The sequence below is a fragment of the Cervus elaphus genome, chromosome 29 (assembly GCF_910594005.1).
Source record: "Cervus elaphus chromosome 29, mCerEla1.1, whole genome shotgun sequence".
In the NCBI taxonomy this organism is placed as follows: domain Eukaryota; kingdom Metazoa; phylum Chordata; class Mammalia; order Artiodactyla; family Cervidae; genus Cervus; species Cervus elaphus.
Genome location: NC_057843.1, coordinates 37,895,244 through 37,907,535, shown reverse-complemented (window position 1 = coordinate 37,907,535; position 12,292 = coordinate 37,895,244). Strand labels below are relative to the sequence as shown.

The 12,292-nt window shown below is 40.4% G+C and overlaps 1 protein-coding gene across 5 annotated transcripts in view; it reads left to right on the top strand.

Moving 5' to 3' along the window:
- The first annotated feature begins 1,965 nt into the window (after positions 1–1,965).
- Positions 1,966–12,292, top strand: part of PDCD1LG2 (programmed cell death 1 ligand 2) — a 56,909-nt gene continuing 46,582 nt past the window's right edge. For all 5 annotated transcript variants that reach the window (XM_043891468.1, XM_043891470.1, XM_043891469.1 and 2 more), the window contains exon 1: positions 1,966–2,295. In XM_043891468.1, the coding sequence (XP_043747403.1) occupies positions 2,274–2,295 (22 nt within the window). In that variant the 5' untranslated portion in view covers positions 1,966–2,273. The remainder of the gene's footprint in view (positions 2,296–12,292) is intronic.

Genomic DNA, 12,292 nt, shown 5'->3' with positions numbered 1-12,292 from the left:
CTAGCTGAGATTGCTCTGTTAAAACATTCTTCAGATAATACCTGGTCAATGCTACATTGCTCTTCTGACAAAAGCAGGTCAACTTGTTCTAACAAAGACTAGTCAGCTTTTGTTTCTTTTTTGAATTAATTAATTAATTTGTTTGGCTTCATTGAGTCTTAGTTGTGGCACTCAAGATCTTTCATCGGGCTCTGAGGCACAGGCTGAGTAGTTGCAGAGTGAGGGCTTATTTGCCCTACAGCATGAAGGATCTTAGATCTCTAACCAGGGATCAAACCTGCATTTCTTGCATTGCAAGGCAAATTCTTAACCATTGGACCACCAGTGAAGTCCCCAGTCAGCTCTTCTAAGTTGCTTCCTGAGTCTTTCCTCTTCAGCTGAATAGAGATGTTTCTGATGATCAGGGTATCACTCTGTGAATTGAGATTCCTATGAGGTTTGAAACTTCTTTTCCCTTCATAGAAATATCTTATAATCTTGCTGAATCTTTAGCTTTAAATGCAAAGCCTTGTCCCTTAAGAACACTCCCTTAAGAAGACTTGGAGATGGTTAGATCACCATGTTCTTAGTTTCACATTTTTGAATCCTACCTGTGAAGCACCTTCATCATGTGTCCCAAAGTTCCCTGTCTGCCACTTTGCTGGCAGCCTCACCAATGCCATGGAGCCCAGATAAGGTAGAGGAAGGGAAACAGTAGAGAGTATATCTCCCTCCTAAAGAAGGGCAGGAACTCTGGTGGGTGGCATGTGGACCCCACAGATGCTAAACTTTTTAGAGTCTTGCAGGGGACATCCATCCATTCTCCGAAGGGAGGTCAAGTAACAGCAGGCAACTCTCATTGAAAGCATATGCCTGGAGCTTATGGGTGGAGAAGCGGTTCCCCACACAGCCCCATTCTTGGGGTCTAGGCAGCCACTCCTATTTGCAGCTACTACATGTTTCATCCCTTCTTCTTTAAGAGATGAAATAAAAAGAATGAGAAAGAGGAAAGGAGAATACTGCTTTTTTCAGAAGAAAAACAGTTAGGCAAGGGAGATTTAGAGGCAAGACATGTTAAGAGGATTAGAACACATCAGAGAAATGTGACTAAGAAAACCTACCCTGTCTCTTCTGACCTCAGTCCTATGAACCAAGGGAAACGCAGTCATAGGAATGAAGTTGGTCTTCCAGGACTGTATGCAAGTTGTCCTTTTCTTGCCACCAGGTTTGAGTCTCCCTATTGAAAAGCCTCATGGTGTAATGGGGCCTTGGAGGCCTGAGTTCAAATACAGCCATGCAACTGAGGCAAGGTTCCTTGATGTCAACTGTTTCCTCATATGTATCATGGGTCTAACAGTATCTAGACCACAAGTTGCTCCAAGAATGAAATGAAGCTCTGTAGCGGGTTGAATAGTGTTCCCCCAAAATTCCATGCCCACTGGAGCATCTGAATGTGACCTTATTTGAAACTAGGGTGTTAGCAGATGTAATTAGTTAAGATGAGGTCATACTGGAATAGGGTGGGCACTAACCCAATGGCTGGTGTTCTTTTAAGAAGAGAAGACACAAAGAATATGCGCAAGGAATAAGGTCATAAATAAGGTGAAAATGAAGGCAGAGATTGGAATGATCAGCTGCAGCCAAGGAATGCCAAGGTTTGACAGGAGCCCCCAGAAGGTAGGAAGAGGCGAGGGAGCATTTTTCCCTGGAACCTGCAGCAGGAGTATGGCCATGACACCTTGACCTCAGACTTCTAGTTCCGAAATTGTGAGAGAAATGTAGGTACACTGTCTGTGGTTTTAAGCCACCCAGGTTGTGGTGATTTTTTACAGCAGCCTAAGAAAACAAATAATATCTATGCAAACTTCTTGGTGTGTAGCTAGAACATGCAACGCTGAAAGTGAAACCAAAACTTCCCAGTAGGCTGGGCTATAATCAGTTCCTTAGAATCAGTTTTGGTTTGAATTGTCCTCATGTTAAGAGAAAGCCTGAGCTGGATAGGGATGATATCTTTTCTCCTCTTGCTTAATGTACCTTATCTCCATATTTTTCTGTCAGCCATCATCGTATGTCCTTCTGCCAGCTAGAAAGAACCCAGTGGTCTCGGCAGCAACCTGGGTTTTATTTTCATTTTGGCTGTTTGTTTTGCTGGCTTCTGTGAGGAAATCTGACAAACAGCAACTGTCTGTTGTTTTATTTTCTTTTGAGTCTTTGCCTGAGGAACCTCACCAAGGCCTGATGGGAGTATCGAGTGGGCTGTGATTGTCTTGTTTTGTGAGTTGGTGTTGTGGACCATGATGAGGCTGCCACAGTCGGGTAAGTGCAGGCACATTTTCTCTCCACACCATTGGACATGTGAGAAACTGCCTCAGAAATTGTGTTCAGGGGCATAAACAAGCCAATTTCCTCCTGTCCTCAAAACAGTAGGATTTCTTTTGTTGGTCCTATGCTTATTATTCTTGTTGAGAAGTTTTAAAAAGTGAGGTTTTTTTTTTTCTGCACAAAATAAGTGTGAATGGAAAAAATTGAAATATTCCTGAAATTGTCACTCCACTTAGAATTTTGGAAGGTTAATGGAACTTAAAAATTTGGTTTTTTATATCCAACATCTGTTTGTGATTAACCCTTTGGCAGGCAGTCAACATTCCACAGTAGCCTGTGTTTACAAGATATGTTCTAAAAATCAACTGTTTAAAAAACAAAACAAAACTGGAACTTCCCTGGTGGTCCAGTGGTTAAGACTCCTAGCTTCCTGTGCAGGGGTTGCAGGTTTGATTCCTAGTCAGGGAAGGAAGAGCCCACATACTGAGGGACAAGGCAAAAAACCTAGCCATGCTCATTAACTTATAGGCAACCATTATTTAACAACAGTGTGACTTGGGCCTACTAAAGGGCTTCTATTCTACATAAAATGATAAAAGAAAGTTTAGCAAAATGAAGGAAAACCACTATTGCTATTTATTGGTCACTACCCATGTATACGTAATAGAATAGAGATGATAAGGAACTCATGTGAGAAATGGTTGAAGTGAGGAGGTGAAACTTGAATGAAATTACCTACAGATAAGGTCTTCTAACCCTGAAATTCTGTGGTTCTGTGGAAGGAAATGAATGACATACATTGATAAAATGTACAGTAAGAATATTCACTGTGAGCAGTAATCAGATAGTTGTGTGTGTGTGGTACGTCATTTCAGTCATGTCCAACTCTTTGTGACCCTGTGGACTGTAGCCTGCCAGGCTTCCTTATGCGTGGGATTCTCCAGGCAAGAACTCTGGAGTAGGTTGCTTTGCCCTCCTCCAGGGGAACTTCCCTACCCAGGGATCAAACCTGCGGCTCTTACATCTCCCGGATTGGCAGGCAGGTTCTTTACCACTAACACCACCTGGGAAGCCCTCAGACAGTTGTAGCAGGAGTTAAATGCCAGTTGACCTGGATGTTCTTTAAGCTCCCTTTGAAGTCTATGAGTTTATGAATAGATGAACTGTATTTGTTGCCACTCAGAATTGGTCTATTTGCCTTCATTACCTGAACTCTCACTATCAACATATCTTCCTTGCTTCCTGTTCAAGGTGTCTTTTCAGATTTCTTCTGTCTGTGAACCTTTCCATTAAACTTCAGCTCCTTGTAGGCAAAGACACACCTTTTAGGTTCTCTGAATCCAGAGTACCTATCACAGTGTATATGCGTATGTATATGCATTGGTTCTCACTGGGTGCTTGTTCAGTTGTTGAATTAGTTGATTTGATGAAATGGCAGGTAAATCATCAGATGTGGGATGTTTGCATAATATATAGCAGGCAATGGGGCTGATGGAAGTGAAGCAGATTCCTCAGGGACAGTACTAGGAGTCATACTTCAGATTGACTTGCTTTAAGATGCATTGGACAGTGATCCTTAGGTTGTTGTGTGTCAGTTTTATTCCACATGGCAACATCCAAATATGCCACCGGCATCAACTGTGTCATACTTGGGTTACCCTGTAATGAGGCAACTGCATCCTGGCCTCCTCATATCCCATCCTGGGTCCTCTGCAGTGGGGCTTCCTCAGGTTGTGTTCCCCTAATTTTCAAATTGACTCACAGAATTCTAGAATAGATGGAGGAATCTGAAAGTTTATCCAGCTCCAATCACCTCAGTTCTCACCAGCCCTTTCGAATACCCCTGGGACTGATTCCCAGTTCTTACTCTCCTGATCTCTCTATTATCAGCCCCTTCTGCTTCTTGGGATTTTGAGATATTGTGATAATGAAGCTTCTCACTCTTAAATAATTTCTTCTCTGCCTTCTTCTCTGGTCTCTTACTCCTATTCTCCAAATTTTGGAGCATTCCTCAGAGTTCAGACTTTTTCTTTCTAATCTCTTTTTTTATACTCTCCCTCTCAGAAAGTTAATTTATTCCCTAGTATCATCTCACATCTTTATTAGAATTAACTTTTTTATCTCTAGTCCCAAATAGTGTCCCAAACTATTACAGTTTTCTTGACTGCCTTGCCTTACTTCTTGACTCAAACTCAACCCATCATCTTCCCTTTAAAAATGAGTTCTTGGTCTTATATTTGTCCCCCACCCCCAATAACATGAATATTGTCTTCACAGTCTGGCCTCAAAAACCACAATCAACTTGTTGCTTCTCTTTCTTTCCCATGTGGCTGATCACTTGTCAATTGTTTTGTCAATTTTCCTGTCAGTTGTCTTATAATAAATTTCTCCTTCCTTTCCCTTTCTTCCTTTTTTTTTTTGACCCTAAATCTGGGGCTTTACCAGACTTCTGGATGGATACTGTGAACCCCCTAATTAAGTAGCTGGCCTCTAATTCCACTTTCCCACCATTATATACTAAAGGGAAAAAAAAAACTCCGATTTAATCTTTTCAAACTTCTTTGTTATTGTCACTCAGCGTTTGAGTGACTGTCACTGTCTTTCTTGGCAGCTCTACCTGGCATTAAGCTCTTAACATTCTCAAATTGTATTTCCAGCCAGGTTTTACTCTTCATTGTCTTCCTCAACATGCCCTACGTGTTTGCTCCTGGGCTGTCTGCAGTGCCCTTAAAAGTTGTTCCAGCTCTCCAATTCCTATCAGTGCTTCAAAGACTCACTTCAAATCCCATCACTACCAGTCAGCTTCTAGGGTTTTTGCATCTTCATGCAAAATATTTTATGCCACTTATTCTTATTTTTAATGTGTACAAGTTTTAACCTTCTGGCTGTGTTATAATGTCTTTAAAGGTAGCGATGCTTTCTTAGGTGAATCCTTCTATTGATTCTCACAGTCTAATACAAAAACTTGCAAAAAATGGGAGCTTAGTATTTATTGATTAAAAAGTTGAGATTCAATTTGAATTTAAGTTAAATTTGAACCGCTAAGTTAAATTCATTAGAATTGTGTCTTAAGTCTACAGATAGTCTACCTGGGTCTCGGATCAAAAGTTCAGCTTTATGTCTATGTACACATTCATATGGGCTTCCCATGTGACTCAGTGGTAAAGAATCTACCTGCCAGTGCAGGAGCCGCAGGAGACGTGAGTTAGATTCCTTAGTTGGGAAGAGCCCCTGGAGGAGGAAATGGCAACTCACTCCAACATTCTTGCTGGGATAATCTCACAGACAAAGGGATCTGGTGGACTACAGTCCACGGGGTTGCAAAGACTCGGACACGACTGAACCGCACACACATTCATATAAATACACATTTATAAGTTAAAATGTATTAATTATCTCTATGATATCATCTTAACTCTCTTTCTTAAATGCCTTTTAGAGAAGAGGAGTGAAAGACTTTAGCTGGAGTAAGTCCAGTCTTACTTATCATTAACTTTATCTTGGACACTAGTGATCAGTTGTTACTGATATGCCAATAGTACTTTTGGTAGTTAGAAATGGAATCACACATTAATACCTAAAAATATTAAAGTTTTCATGGTTCATCAAAAATCTTGGGATGTTACACACTTGAGGATTACCTAACATGGTGAAACAAAATAGTTGAGATTGGTTGTTAGCTGCATAGATGGCACATAGAAGGGACTGTGGAAATCACCTAGTTCACCCTTCTTTTGTAGAAAGTGGAGAATAAGTTCCTAAGGCAGCAGAGACAGAGCAAAGACTGAATCTCCTGTCTCCTAAAACCTTCCACTATGCCACCAAGAGCAGTAGCTTCTCTAGTGGTCTGGGTGACAACAGAAAGAGGACAACAGTTTGAGCAGGACCTTTCACAAATCTAAAAATGGTAGCTTTCACTTCTTCTTACTCTCAAGCTTGATCATCTCCTGACCAAGAGGGCCCTTCTTGACTCCTCCTGGAGCCACAAGAAAATGTTCTCAAAGCTTATCCTATGCCATTCTGTTCCATTTTAGGTCATTCTTTCAGGCCCTGCCTGACTGAGTATGAAAGAGTTCATACTTCCCTCAACTACTTGCCTTGCCCTCAACTAGTACGACATGCTCAGAGGTAGAATTATCAAGGACTTCTCAGAACTTCATTAAGAATTATCCAGAAATTAAGAAATTCAGCTAAACTGATTATCTAATTAAAAACTATTTTTCCACTCACATTCCAAAGTATTTATTAGAAGCTACCCTGCCTGATATAAGGATAACTATAATCTTCCTCTGCTTGATGCAAAGACTAGCAAAACCAAATGCGTACATAAAGAATATATAATTAAGATGAAAATGAACAACTGACCAGGCATAGGCCAGGCATAGGAAAATATTTATATTCAAAACAAAGGTGAGTTTTAAAAGAGAAAGCTAGAGAAGGTTGTGATTGTTTGAACATGTCCATTGCATTGTGGAGAAGAGTCATCACAATGCTCATTTGGCCGAAGAAGTACCTCACACATCAGCGCTCTGTAAATGATGCATCAAGTTAATTGATTTAGGCAATGCACTCCATAAGTTCTCCAAATAAATTCTTCCAGGCCCTGCCTGACTGAGTGTGAAAGAATTCATACTTCCCTAACATTAAATGCTTTAGGAACCCACTTTGTTTTCAGAAAATGTGTCTCTCCTAAGGAGCCCAGAAGGCAGAAGTCTTATCCAGATTGCCATGTTTTGAGGGAGGTTGGTGAGGGGCTTGAGATACCTGTGGAAACATTCTTCTTGGAGATAATCTTGTCAATAATCTTACTCTTAAAAAGGGATCACCTTCCACCTCTTGTGGAAACTTTTGTTTCAGCATGTACCCTGTACTTAAATAATTCCAGGAAGGAGGCCTCCCCATGCATGAATGGCCCATTCTATTGTGAGTGGCTCTATTTGATAGAAAGTTCTTGTGTGCAGCCAAAAGAAACAGCCACTATACAGTTTCGTTTCTCTGATAGAATTGTGTCAATTGGGAGTCTGTAGACTTAAGATTCCTGAGTATGATGCTAAATTGTCATGCATACAAACACTCATTCACTTGTCTGTTCAGCACACAGTTATAAGGACCTAATCAAGTGCAGTCAACCTTTTGCATCCAAAGGGCTCTACAACCCTATGTATATGGCCAGCTAGGCTATGCCACTTTACGTAAGGGACTTGAGTATCCCAGGATTTTGGTATCTGCAGACAACCCTGGAACCAATACCCTGCAAGATACCAGGGGATGACTGTACAAAGATCTCCTGTTCTAGCCTGGAAGACATCGCCTTGTGAACAGTGGAAGCTGTTGAAGTCTTTTAAGCAGGAGTGACATGGTTTAGGTTTGATTATTCAGTTTTCAAGAGATTGTTCTGCCTGCTAGGTAAAGGGATGGTTCATCCAATAAATATTAACTAAATGCTTCCTTATTGCCAGACTGTGTTCTATGGCTGAAGGCATAGTAGTAAGCAAACAGACAAGATCCCTACCCTTTGTGTGATTATATTATAATGGAAGATATTACCTGTCTTCTAGCAGGTAATATTAATAATATAATAAAACAGGTACATTATATGGTAAATTAGATGGTAAAAAAAGTTTTGGGAATGAGAGACAGACAGGGAAAATTAGAAATGCTGGGGAGGGGGGAGGTGGTGCTGTTGCAATTTTATATAAGGCAGTCTCACTAGAAAGAGCAAAGAAAGCATTCAAGAGTAGGGATAGGCACACTGGCAGCAAGATCCACTCTTGAAGGGGTGGATCTGAGGAAGGCATTGCACAGGCTGGAAGTGGGCTCAGGGCCATTTGGCAGGGAATTCTAGCATCCCAAGGACACAGATTGTAATTGGTCGTGGGGTAAGGTCGAGGGCTCCAGATGATACCTCTCAGCCCAGCAAACACCCCACACTGCAGAAGGGGCATGGCCACAGTAGGGTTTTCTAAAGCATGGCAGGAGGGGCTTAACACAGAGGCCTCTCTTATCTGGGTTATTGGAGGGACTTGTGATTTTATTCTCAGTGAAATATTGAGCCATCAAAATGTTTTGAGCAGACATGATTCAACTTATATTTTCAAAGACTCGCTCTGGTTCCTGTGTTGAGAATCACCTGTAGGAAGCCAAAGTTAGAATCACCATGAGAGACAATGATGGCTGAGATTGATATATTAATAGAAGCAGTGAGATGTGGTCAGATTCTGGATATATTTGAAAGAATGGCTTATAGGATTTGTTCGTGAATCAGATGTAGGTGAGAGAAGATAGAAATCAAGGATGACTCCAAGATTTGTGACCAATAGAGAAGGATGGAACAGAAGGAAGCAAGACTAGAAGGTAAAAATGGCATGAGGAGACTATGCTATGGTGTAAGGAGAAATGATGTGAAGCTGAATTAAGGTGATAGCAGTAGGGCTGTGAGAAGAAGAGGCATCATCCAGGAAGTATCCAGGAAGTAGAATTAATAGGACTGAGGGATGAACTGGATGTGTAAGATGAGAGATGAGTAGGTTTAAGATGACCCCCCCAGGATTCTGGCTTGAAGTAAGAGTTATTATTATTGACTCTTTATGGAAATGGGGTACAGAAGTTTTTATAAACTATCTAAGGTCTTGAAAGTGAAAGTGTTAGTCACTCAGTCATGTCCAACTCTTTGTGATCCCATGGACTGTAGCCTGCCAGTTTCCTCTGTTCATGGAATTCTCCAGGCAAGAATAATGAAGTGGGTAGTCATTCCCTTCTCCAGGGGATCTTCCCAACCCAGGGATTGATCCTGCATCTTCTGCACTGCAGGCAGATTCCTTACCATCTGAGCCACAAGGGAAGAGGCTAATAATTTGTACTCAGAATTTGAACTCAAGATGTTCCTGACATTAGAACCTGAACTCTTAATCATTGCATGGGGCACATTATCCTTAGAAGAAAGAAGACTTCTGGTTGGAAAGTACCTTTATGACAGTGACTCTCTCTTAGTTGGCTCAAGGAAGCAGTGTGCGAGGAAAGTCCCCTTGGATGGGGAGGGAAGAAGGGGAAGTTAGAATCAGTATTGGGTGAATCCGGAGTCCTTTCTGTTGCCAGAACTATATGCTACACGCTATCCTTTTGTACTCTAGAAACAAAAATGCTCAGAAAGTGCTAGGCTACAGATGCAGTTTAAAATGATATCTTTTCTGGATGTATTTGCATTTTCAATAAGGAAGAGAGTTTTCAAGTTCAGCTAAGGTGTGTCTTGAGCATTTCCTGCTGGAAAGCACTAGATTTTGTTCCCAGTTCAGTTCAGTCACTCAGTCATGTCCAACTCTTTGCGACCCCATGGACTGCAGCACGCCAGGCTTCCCTGTCCATCACCAACTCCCGGAGTTTACTCAAACTCATGTCCATCGAGTCAGTGATGCCATCCAACCATCTCATCCTCTGTCGTCCCCTTCTCCTCCAGTCTTCAATCTTTCCCAGCATCAGGGGCTTTTCCAATGAGTCAGTTCTTCACATCAGGTGGCCAAAGTATTGGAGCTTCAGCATCAGTCCTTCCAATGAATATTCAGGATTGATTTTCTTTAGGATGGACTTGTTGGATCTTCTTGCAGTCCAAGGGACTCTCAAGAGTCTTCTCCAACACCACATTTCAAAAACATCAATTCTTCGGTGCTCGGCTTTCTTTATAGTCCAACTCTCACATCCATCCATGACTACTGTTCCATACATGACTACCATACCCAGTTGTTACCTGTTTTAATATCTCCCTCCCTACATTAAAAACAAGAATACAGCCCCCTGTGGACCTTGCATTCCCTTCTAGCTACTGCCTCATATCTCTTCCCCTTTTTATAGCACTGTTCTCTAAAAAGTTGCCCATATTCTGTTGTCTCCACTTCCTTACTTCCTATTTTTATCTGTATGAAATCTACTGATACTGTGCTTATCAGGGTCATCCGTGACCTTCATACTGATAAATCCAGTGCTCAGGAGCATTTGGCTCAACTGATAATTCCCTCCTTCTATGTTTTAAACTCTAGGTTTTATTATTATTATTTTTAAATTTTTGTTCATTATTTCATCTGTTATTTTATTATTATTTAGTAGTGGTGAAGCCAACAGATCAGGAGGTGACTGTAATTGAAAAAATAGTTTGTTATAGTCACAGATCACAAAAGAAAGGGGCATGCCATACCACAGAGGGCCGTACAGGCAAATACCAGTGTTGCACAGGAGGTAGAAGGAAAGGGGGGCAAAGTGGGCAGGAGCCCTCACTGTGGTTTCCATAGGAAGGAATTGGGCTAGTTTGAATAATCTGTTATTTGGCCCTAAGGTGATTAGAGCAGATATATATATATATATATATATATATATATATATATAGTGGCCCAGAGTGTGAAAGCCCCAAAAGGAGGTGATTGGAGGTAGGGCTCTGGATAGGTTGATTTGCATATGAAATAGGTAAGTTGTTTACTGTCTCTAGGAATTGTCTAATCCTGAGAAGGCAGTCCCTCTAGAGTCAACAAGACTCCAGATGTCAAAATATCAGAATATAGAAAATAAGAGAGGCTTAATTTGCCTTTATACTCATTCACCCAGTTCTCTTTGTTAGTATTCCCCCCTCAAAGACCCATAAATGTTGGAATGCCCCATATCTCAGTCCTTTGACACTGTCCCTTCTCTGTCTCTCTTTAGGAGACACCACGCAGCACTATGGCTTTAAGTAACACTTAGGCATTAATGACTCCCAAATGTGTATCTCTGCCCTAAACTTTGGACCACCAGTTTTCCACCTACCTACTAAACATCTTTACTTGGAGTCTAACAGTCATTTCAAACCAAAGATATTCCAAACACAGTGCTTGATTTCTGCTCTTGAATCTGCTTCTTTCTTAGTTTTCTTCTTTTTAATAAGTATGTCCATTCCTAGTGATTCAAGCCCCAAACCTGGAAATTTTCCTAGACTTATTTACTTTTGTTAAACTATATTTTCAACCTGTCAGCAATTCCCATCAAATCTTCTTTAAAAATATTGAATACTTAAATAAATGGAAAAACATGCTGCATTCATGGATTAGAAGACTTAATATTATAAAGATGGCTGTATTCCCTAATAGACCTACAGATTTAGTGTAATCCCTATCAAAATTCCAGCTGCTTTCTTGTGTGGAAATGGAGAAGTTTTTCCTGAAATTCACATGGAAATGCAAGAGAGCAAGAATAGCCACACATCAAATAATAATAATAAAAGTAATGTCTTAAAAAAAGAAAAGCAAGTTTGAAGATTCACATTTCCCGATTTCAAAACTTACTATAAAGCTACCACATAATCAGCAATCTGTGGTACAAACATAAGACAGACATATATGTCAATGGAATAGAATTGAGATTTCAGAGCCAAGCCCATGCATTTAAGGTCAGTTGATTTTTGGTGAGGGTGCTATGACAATTCAATGGAAAAAGAATACTGTTTTCAACAAATTGTGCAGAGACAATTGGATGTCCACATGCAAATGAATGAATGAAACCTTACCTCACACCATTTACAAAAATTAACTCGACCTGGGTTAAAGATGTAAAAAGAAAAACTAAAGCTGTGAAATTCTCAGAAGGAAACATAGATGTAAATCTTTGTGACCTTGGGTTAGACAATGATTTCTTAGAGATGATACCTAAAGAACAAGCAATTAAAAGAGAAACTTTTAAACTAAACTAGCCTTCATCAAAATTAATTTGTACTTTACAATTAAAATATCTGTGCTTCAAAGAACTCTATCAAGAAACTGAAAAGACAATCACAGGATGGGAGAGAGCAATTGCAAATCATATATCTGATAAACAGTTGGACAGTTTCTGGAAAAGTTAAATACAGAGTTACCATTTAACCAAGCAGTTCCACTCCTACATATATACTCAATTGATTCAGAAACATATCTACACAAAAACTTGTACATGAATGTTCATAGCAGCCTTATACCCAACAAATGGAAACAACTCAAAT